The 10,408-nt window shown below is 40.0% G+C and overlaps 1 protein-coding gene across 10 annotated transcripts in view; it reads left to right on the forward strand.

Annotated features, from left to right (window-relative positions):
- The window catches only part of TACC1 (transforming acidic coiled-coil containing protein 1), a 124,199-nt gene extending 117,717 nt beyond the window's left edge, over positions 1-6,482 (forward strand). For all 10 annotated transcript variants that reach the window (XM_032144321.2, XM_032144316.2, XM_032144319.2 and 7 more), the window contains 2 exons: positions 1,745-1,865; positions 3,003-6,482. In XM_032144321.2, the coding sequence (XP_032000212.1) occupies positions 1,745-1,865; positions 3,003-3,071 (190 nt within the window). In that variant the 3' untranslated portion in view covers positions 3,072-6,482. The remainder of the gene's footprint in view (positions 1-1,744; positions 1,866-3,002) is intronic.
- Positions 6,483-10,408: the final 3,926 nt, after the last annotated feature.

The following is a 10,408-nucleotide window of genomic DNA, read 5'->3' on the forward strand; positions in this document are numbered from 1 at the left end:
GAGACACCAGCCCTTTGTGATAAGAATTTTGAATAATTTTTCAAGTTTATCATTTGTCTTTTGCCTCCGCCTATAGTGTTTTTTGATATTCAGAAACTTATGTGCTGAAATGTATTCGTCACTTCTTTTACAGCTTCTGGATTCCTTGTCATAGTAACAAAGAGCTTCCCCATGCTGGATAGAAAATATTCTCCCATGTTTTACTTACACTTTATGGCTTAGTTTTTTTAATCCTTAAATCTAATACATTTAGAGTTTATCCTGGGGAGTGTTATCCAATTTGATTTTTTTTTTTTTTTTTTTTTTTTTTGAGACGGTCTCACTCTGTCACCCATGCTGGAGTGCAGTGGCACAATGTCAGCTCACTGCAACCTCTGCCTCCTGGGTTCAAGTGATTCTCCTGCTTCAGCCTTCCAAGGAGCTGGGATTACAGGCACCCGCCACCATGCCCAGCTAATTTTTGTATTTTTAGTAGAGACGGGGTTTCGCCATGTTGGGCAGGCTGGTCTCGAACTTCTGACCTCAAGCGATCCGCCTGCCTCGGTCTCCCAAAGTGCTGGGATTACAGGCGTGAACCACTGAGCCTGGCCTCCCAACTTGACTTTTTAACTAAAAGGTAATACATGCTTGTATATTTTGTTGCCTAAATTTCTATTTGTAGAAACAGAAGCTCCCCTGTCCCCTTCCCACTCCCATAATACTGTATTAGATTTCTTACGTATGCTTCTCCATAGGTTATACAGATCCCTCTATATATTATACATAGGTTTATTGTATATCCCTCTAGTCTTTTCTTTGTGTCTTTATAAATACTATAATTTTGAACTGTAAAAAATGTTTACAATATTGGAATCTCATTAGACAAATTTCCTTTTTCCCTTAATAGCATATCCTGGCCATTTTTTCATGTCAGAACATATAGCTGAATCTCATTCTTTTTATTAGGTTGTGGAACTATAGCATTTCTTTATTGATGGGCACTTAGATAGTTACAAACTTTTTTCCATTGAAGGTAACACTACACGAACGTCCTGTGCACTCACCGTTATGCCAGGTGGGAGTATTTCTGTGAATACATAACTGAAAGTGGGATTGCTGCGTTGGAGGGCGTGTACACTTTAAATTGCCCTGGTGACTACCACATTGCCCGCCACAAGGCAGGGCCGGTTTTCAACTGCCCATTGGCACATGAGCCTCTCCTTGTATCTCGGCCCACACAGGACTGTCCTTGTTAATTTTTGCCAATTCAATCAATTTTCAAAACTTATCATTTTAATTTACATGCCTCTGATTACTAATGAGGCTTTAGCATCCTTTCATCAGTTTACTGGCTGTTCATCAACTGACATTTATGGTTTTTAAGAATGCCTTTCACATCTCATTAATAAACTCATTCCCTGTAGGCCCGTGTCTCACAGATGTCAGTGGTTAGTATCCCAACTCTAGCTGTGATCGTCTCCAAAATTATCCAGTCCACTTTTGTACTGGGCTAAAAAAAATCTAAGACTGTTATAGAAACCATTTGCTAGTGAGATACAAATTTTGAAGTTGTCTGTAGATTGAATTTTTATAAATTAAAATGGAATTATTTAGGTCACCAATTTTTGTTTTTTTTTTCTCTTATGCAGTCAATTCTTTGAGGCCTGTGCCTCACAGATGTCAGTGGTTAGTATCCTGACTGGCTTTGACTAGTGGCTAATCATGTGCTTTTTGTCTCTTTATTCCACCCAAACACCATAAACAGAGCCAATGAAGAGATTGCTCAGGTTCGAACAAAAGCAAAGGCTGAGAGCGCAGCTCTCCATGCTGGACTCCGGAAAGAGCAGATGAAGGTGGAGTCCCTGGAAAGGGCCCTGCAGCAGAAGGTACAGAAAGGGACCTGATCTGGGTGGCCACAGAGATGTTTGGTTTTCCTCCTCAGCAGTGACTCGCTTATGACAGATCTGGGTGAGAGAGGCCTTGGCTTTCTACTGAGACACTTCAGTCCAGCTCCTTTCTGAACTGATCCAAGTGGAAACAAACAAGTCAAACCATTAAATTTTCAAGCACATCATGCAGAAATCATCCATCCACAGGCAGGGTGCAGAGAGGAAGTTGCATTTTAACTGAAGTTCAGAACACCGTCCTAGTTGGGGTCATGAGACTGCCTTTCTTTCTTTCTTTGTTTTTTATGCAATATATTAATATGAAGCCATCTTCCCCCTTCGTTGCTTTAGATCAGTGGTTTGCAGTTGGGGGCAGTTTTGCCCTCCAGGGGGTGTTAGGTGTTAGGTAATGTCTGGAGATATATTTGTTTGGTTGTCACCACTGGGAGATGCTACTGGTATCTCATGCAGGAGGCCAGGGATGCTGTTAAACATCCTACAATGCACAGGACAGCCCCCGACAACACACTTACCCATCCTAAAACATCAGCAGGGCTGCTTTGAGAAACTGCTATAGATAAATGAAAACCAGGACTAGCAACAATCCCTGTTTCTCACTAAGCAATTTTTAGCTTTCCGTTTTTATATGTCTCGGTGTATTTTCCTTACTGCATTTCCAATTACGTACTCATACCTGTGCCATCCATTCATCAGGAGCAGGAGTTTTTATCACAGGGTCTGATAGCCCCTAGAACGGTGCTCCCTGGGAGATTCCGACTCCAGCATCCCTAGATATGCTAATGGATTGAGTGAGACGCAGATACTTATGTTTTTGACAAGTACCCCAGATAATTCCTCTGATAACAAGAAAAGTGGGGAACTAAGAGATTCATGGACAAGTTTCAGAGGGCTGGTGACTGTCTTCACCCTTTACTCAATTTAAGCATGATTTTATGAGTACATTTTTTGAGATGTGTAGCCTTTTTTTCTTTAAAGCATCTCTGATGTAGAAAAGTTAAAAATCACTGAATTAGGATGTCTAGGGTAGGGTAGATCCAAACTTGGGACTAGTTAACTCTATTTGCCTTTATTTCAGAATACAAAGTGGCCTGCATAATTATGTCATTTGTCTTTCAGAACCAAGAAATTGAAGAACTGACAAAAATCTGTGATGAGCTGATTGCAAAGCTGGGAAAGACTGACTGAGACACTCCCCCTGTTAGCTCAACAGATCTGCATTTGGCTGCTTCTCTTGTGACCACAATTATCTTGCCTTATCCAGGAATAATTGCCCCTTTGCAGAGAAAAAAAAAAAAAAAAAAAAACTTAAAAAAAGCACATGCCTACTGCTGCCTGTCCCGCTTTGCTGCCAATGCAACAGCCCTGGAAGAAACCCTAGAGGGTTGCATAGTCTAGAAAGGAGTGTGACCTGACAGTGCTGGAGCCTCCCAGTTCCCCGTATGAAGGTTCTCTTAGGCTGCTGAGTTTGGGTTTGTGATTTCTTTATCTTTAGTTTGTTTTAAAGTCATCTTTACTTTCCCAAATGTGTTAAATTTGTAACTCCTCTTTGGGATCTTCACCACCTGTCTGATTTTTTTGTGATCTATTTAATCTTTTAATTTTTTAATATCAGTGGTTTTATTTAAGGAGACAGTTTGGCCTATTGTTACTTCCAGTTTATAATCAAGAAGGGGCTCTGGGTCCCCTTTTAAATTAGACACACTCTCACACACATACATGTATATTTATAGATGCTGCTGCTCTTTTCCCTGAAGCATAGTCAAGTAAGAACTTCTCTATAGAAGGACATATTTCCTTGGATGTGAGACCCTATTTTGAAATGAGTCCTGACTCAGAACACCAACTTAAGAATCTGGGGGATTAAAGATGTGAAGACCACAGTCTTGGGTTTTCATATCTGGAGAAGACTATTTGCCATGACGTTTTGCTGCCCTGGTATTTGGATACTCCTCAGCTTTAATGGGTGTGGCCCCTTTAGGGTTAGTCCTCAGACTGATGGTAGTGTCTGCTTTCTGCATGAAAGGCAATATGGGACTCCCTCCAAGCTAGGGTTTGGCAAATCTGCCCTAGAGTCATTTACTCTCCTCTGCCTGCATTTGTTAATGCAGAATCAACATTTAGTCTTCATTATCTTTTTTTTTTTTTTGAGATAGAGTTTCGATCTATTTTAAATATGTGAAGAAAATCTACTTGTAAAAGGCTCAGATCTTAAAAGGTAATTGTAGCACATTACCAATTATAAGGTGAAGAAATGTTTTTTTCCCAAGTGTGATGCATTGTTCTTCAGATGTTGAAAAGAAAGCAAAAAATACCTTCTAACTTAAGACAGAATTTTTAACAAAATGAGCAGTAAGTCACGTGAACCACTCCAAAAATCAGTGTATTTTGCATATTTTTAAACAAAGACAGCTTGAATCTGAGAAGAGGAGTGCAAGGAGAAGGTCTGTACTAACAAAGCCAGATTCTTCAAGCTCTTACTGGACTCAGTTCAGAGTGGTGGGCCATTAACCCCAACATGGAATTTTTCCATGTAAATCTCAATGAATTCCCTTTCATTTGAATAGGCAAACCCAAATCCATGCAAGTGCTTTAAAGCACTCTCCTGTCTTAATCTTACACCCTGGAAGTCTTCATGGTGATATGCACTATATTCAGTATATGTATGTTTTCCTACTTCTCTTGTAAAACTGTTGCATGATCCAACTTCAGCAATGAATTGTGCCTAGTAGAGAACCTCTATAGATCTTAAAAAATGAATTTTTCTTTAGCAGTGTATTACTCACATGGGTGCAATCTTTAGCCCCAGGGAGGTCAATAATGTCTTTTAAAGCCAGAAGTCACATTTTACCAATATGCATTTATCATAATTGGTGCTTAGGCTGTATTTTCAAGCCTATTGTCTTAACATTTTGTATAAAAAAGAACGACAGAAATTATCTGTCGTTTGAGAAGTGGCTTGACAATCATTTGGGCTTTGAAAGCAGTCACTGTGGTGTAATATGAATGCTGTCCTAGTGGTCATAGTACCAAGGGCACGTGTCTTCCCTTGGTATAACTGATTTCCTTTTTAGTCCTCTACTGCTAAATAAGTTAATTTTGCATTTTGCAGAAAGAAACATTGATTGCTAAATCTTTTTGCTGCTGTGTTTTGGTGTTTTCATGTTTACTTGTTTTATATTGATCTGTTTTAAGTATGAGAGGCTTATAGTGGCCTCCACTATAAATCCATTGTCATCTTTTTAAGCTTATTGTGTTTAAGAAAGTAGCTATGTGTTAAACAGAGGTGACGGCAGCCCTTCCCTAGCACACTGGTGGAAGAGACCCCTTAAGAACCTGACCCCAGTGAATGAAGCTGATGCATAGGGAGCACCAAAGGACCTTCGTTAAGTGATACTCTCAGCCATGACCATTATGAGGAAATATCCCCCATTCTAACTTAACAGATGCCTCCTCTCCAAAGAGAATTAAAATCGTAGCTTGTACAAATCAAGAGAATATACTGGGCAGAGTGAAGTATGTTTGTTTATTTTTCTTTAAAAATAAAGGGTTTTGGAACTCTGGAGAGTAAGAATATAGTATAGAGTTTGCCTCAACACATGTGAGGGCCAAATAACGTGCTAGCTAGGCAATAATAAACTCTGTTACAGAAGAGAAAAAGGGCCGGCACAGTGGCTTATTGCTGTAATCCCAACACTGTGGAAGGCCGAGGCAGGAGGATCACTTGAGTCCAGGAGTTTGAAACCCACCTAGGCAACATGGCGAAACCTTGTCTCTACCAAAAATATAAAAATTAGCTGGGCATGGTGGCACATGCCTGTGGTCCCAGCTACTTGGGAGGCTGAGGTGGGAGGATTGCTTGAGCCTGGGAGGTCAAGGCTGCAGTAAGCCATGATCATGCCACTGCACCCCATCCTGGGTGACAGCAAGATCTTGTCTCAAAAAAACATAAAAACAAACAAACAAAAAAAAAACAGGCGTGAAAAAGGAAAGTAGAAGGCAGCTGCTGGCCTAGATGGTGGTTTGGGAATATTAGGTGATCCTGTTGAGATTCTGGATCCACAGCAATTTCTTTAGCTTTTGACTTTGCCAAGACAGCCTTTATCCAGCAGTATTTTAATTGGGGAATGCAACACGAGGCCAACAGAACAATTCCCCCCATGGCTGCCGAGATAGTCACAGTCAAGCTTGGAGAGTCTCCTTCCAGCCAGTGACCTACCCAAACCTTTTGTTCTGTAAAACTGCTCTGGAAATACCGGGAAGCCCTGTTTTCTCACGTGGTTTCTAGCTTCTTCAGACTCAGCCCAAATTAGGAAGTGCAGAAGCACATGATGGTGAAAAACCTAGGATTTGGCAGCCTTCCAGAATGGTATGGAATCTGAGGGAAGATTTATGTTTCGTTTTGGAGGATAGCTCAAGTTGAATTTTCTTTCCAGCCAGTTACCCTTTCAACCTACCCATACTTTGTACAACTCTCACACAAATACTTAGATATTTATTAGACAGCCCTGAATTTGCTCTAATTATAAATAGGGAGAGTAAACTGCCCCCAAATGTTCCTGGGCTGGGTAAAAGCAGCTGGAGTGAAGCACTCATTTTCCATGAAGGTAACAAAGGGTGGCTCAGTGGTTACTCAGGCTCAAAAGGGTTTTTTAAGAGCAAGCATTGGTTAAGTCGGTGTATACTGAGTTGGAAGTGATTCAGCACATTCTTTTTTAGTGGAGTAAAAGTTCTGAAGCCCCCTTTTAACTTCCTTTTGGTTTTTCATTATAATTGATAGCCATCTCATGAACTGTCTGACTGTTGTCTCTTTGCAGTCGTGATTGTGAGCTTGCTCTCTGACTTACATTTCTGACTTTATCCTGTTGTTGGGAAGATAGAAACTAGGTTTTGAAAGATTACATGATTCAAGCGAGGGATTTTAAAGTAAAGATGTATATATTCTGAAGAATCTAAAAGATAACAGATTATTTGCTTATGAAAGAACAATATAGTCTGGGAATCCCAGAATGTCAAGCCAAAGGTCTAAGAAGTCATCTTCTTCAAATACTTTAATAAAGAAGTATTTTGAGGAGATATCTGTCCAAAAAGGTTTGACTGGCCTCCAGATTCCAGTTATTTTTAAAAAGCAATTTACCACTAAATCCTTGAGTCTCCATAGAGTAACAGTAAAGAAACTGATATAACAGACTCTCCTCTCAAAGGATCTCTGGAAGAGAGTATCAGCGGCAGCATTCTCCAGGGAAGACCCATCCCCTAGTGCCAGAGCTTGCATCCTGGAGACTAAAGATTGCACTTTTCGTAGTTTTTTGTCCAAATGCAATCCCATTTCTGTGCCTCTTAGCATGCAGTTAGATTTGGACAAACAAGATTCCTAAGGAATGACTTTATTAACTATAATATGGTTACAGCTATTATATAAATATATATTCTGGTTATAGTTCTAATATGGAGATGTTGCGTGCAATGCTGGCCTGCGGTGGTCTGTGTAATGCTTTAACTTGTATGGAGGAGGCCAGGCTCAGAGCTGAGATGTGGCCTGAACCTTCCCTGTATCGATCCTTTAATTTAGAACTGTCAAGATGCCACTTTCTCCCCCTCTGCCTTTTAGTGGTATCTGAAATATACTCAAAACAGTAATTTCCTGGTCACATCATTAACTGCTAATTCTGTATTTATAAAGAATTTTCAGATGGACATATACAAATTTGAACTCAAACCATCCCCAGTCCAGATACAGGGCAGCGTGTAGGTGACCACACCAGAGCTTCAGCCTCGGTCCTTCTCAGCCATCGGGATAGGATCCAGGCATTTCTTTTCAATCTCAGAGGTAGCAGTAAACTTTTCAGTATTGCTGTTAGCAAGTGTGTGTTTGCCAATAGATATCCACTATACTAATGTGCCAAGTAAATGTTCATTGCACATCTGCTTCCACTGTGTCCCCACGGGTGCCATGAAGTGTGTGAGGAGCCCCTCATCTGGAGGGATGAGTGCTGCGTTGACTACTGCTATCAGGATTGTGTTGTGTGGAATATTCATCTACATAAATTTTATATGCACAGTAATTTCCCTTTTTATATGTCAAGTAACTATTTGTAAAAGTTATACTCACAAATTATTATAATGATTACTAATATATTTTTTCCATGTTTCATTGCCTGAATAAAAACTGTTTACCACTGTTAGATTTGGGGGTGTGTGTGGTGTTGGTACTTTTCCTGGTTATAAATTGCATCCCTGAATGTGAAAATTTATGGCAGCCCTGCTTTTATGAGCCCCATATTTCAACCTAAAAATAGGAAAGATCACATTTTCTCTACACTCATTTTGTGCATGTGGTTGGGTGTGTAACTAAAAACAAAACAAACTTTGGAATTCAGATACTGCCATGTAGATGTCGTGCCTTTGCATCTGTGCAAAGTTTTTAGCTGGGTGCTTCTTGGTTTTGCTTAGAGACTGGTTGTCTGCCCTGGCATTTTTCAAGTCACCCCAAGCTTTCTGACTCGAAGGACCTGGGGTAAGGCAGAACCATGTAAATAGTGCAGAGCAAAGAGTTGCTGTGTTTTGTTTCTTCTAGGTTTAATGCAGTACCAGGAATAACTCTTTAAATACTGGCTAAGCCAACTCTCCGCTTTAAAGGGATAGGAGATGGGGCAGGAAATTTTGTGGGTTGTATTACAGGAAAAGACAAATGAAGAGGATAGTTAAGGCTTCATTTTACAACTAGCTGGAGATCCACTTAGGAAAATCAGAGAACTATCACTGTTCTTGCTGTTTGCCACATCTTAAAACAGTGCAGCCTCTGTCTGCAAATATGCCAAAAGGCATATTTCTCACCCCTGCGCTCCTGAATCACCAGGAGAGAATCTTCTAAAAGTCTCTGATGGAGATTGCCATTTGCAGAATGTGAAACACAGTAGAAATACGTTTCTAAGAATTATTGGGAAGAATAAGATGGAAATTAACCTTGCTACTCTCTTACAGAATTGTATTCTTAGATAACTGAAGACCACCAATGTTTTTCATACTCTTACAAATAGGGGATCATGGGGCCATTTTAGTGAATAGCAATTAAGCATAAGTATTTCTTCATGGAATTTATTACAGATATAAATGAATATATGTGAACTTGGTCATGACAAAAAATGACTTTCTTGCTTTGGCTGATGGTCAAAGCGTGAAAAACCCTGATCTAGCCAACTGAAGTCCTTTTACAATGGAAACAGGCCCAGTGGGAGAAGCAATGAAGCGAAGATCACATGGCTTGTATGTCAGTAAGCATTGTTGCCCTCGCTCAAAATGAGGGAAAAAAAATTAATTGCCACTTAGTTCTTTTCAAGCTCTTGAAATCCAAGTCCTAGGTTTAGGTATATTTCTATCATTTTCCAAGTTTGTAGGCACTTAAGGACCAATGAAAACCAAATACCTTTTTCTCAACACTTATTCATTCATTCATTCACTCATTTATTTGCAGAGTTTAAAGTGAAACATGAAAAGTTTGAGGGACAGTTAGCCAAAGAAATTGTTTTTACGTTTTATTGAAAGAGCATTTAAATATAAATAATAGGGTAATGAAAACGATTCTTCCCGAGAAGAAAGCCATCCCTAGGTTACATTTCTTGAAAGAAAAAATATAGTTGTGAGTTGTTGGTTGGTTATTATCTAAGTGAGTTATTGCCTGAGAGTGGAGAGATAGTGGTGCTTATGATCTATGAGATAAATCTAACCTGAACAGGCCTGTATTTTCTGCCTTTTTTTTGGAGACAGAATCTCGCTCTGCTGCCCAGGCTGAAGTGCAGTGGCATGATTTCAGCTCACTACAAACTTCACCTCCCAGGTTCAAGTGATTCTCCTGCCACAGCCTCCCAAGTAGCTAGGATTACAGGCGCATGCCACTACGCCGTGCTAATTTTTGTATTTTAGTAGAGACGAGGTTTCACCATGTTGGCCAGGCTGGTCTCGAACTCCTAACTTCAGATGATCCACCCACCTCAGCCTCCCAAATTGCTGAGATTACAGGTGTGAGCCACCGCGCCCAGCCCTATTTTCTGCATTTCTGAGTATTAACAAAATGTGCCAAGTTAAGATGTGCAAACTCCTAATCACAAAACATTCAACCGTGAGACATTATATAGACCAAGAAGACATTTTTGTTTTAGACATCAAAAATGACAGCACAATTAGCTAACTGGGTGCATTCAGGCATAATCACAATATTTTACTAAAATATTAAGGAGTCCAGACAGCGTCTCTTGGATTTGCGATGATGAACGTGCCTTCTATTTCACTGTAAGACTGGCACTCTAATTTGTCTTTATGTAGTCCGTACTTTTCCAGATACATATTTTTTTCTTTCTCCCTTTCAGTTGATTGGATAACATCATGAATTTTCAGCAAAAATGCCATGTGTAAAATATGATTCAGTCAAGCATGGTGATTCACGCCTGTAATCCCGGCACTCTGAGAGGCTGACAGGGGTGGCGGATTGCTTGAGCTCAGGATTTTGAGACCAGCCTCTAACATGG

Source organism: Hylobates moloch, unplaced genomic scaffold, assembly GCF_009828535.3.
Source record: "Hylobates moloch isolate HMO894 unplaced genomic scaffold, HMol_V3 SCAFFOLD_22, whole genome shotgun sequence".
NCBI classification, from domain to species: domain Eukaryota; kingdom Metazoa; phylum Chordata; class Mammalia; order Primates; family Hylobatidae; genus Hylobates; species Hylobates moloch.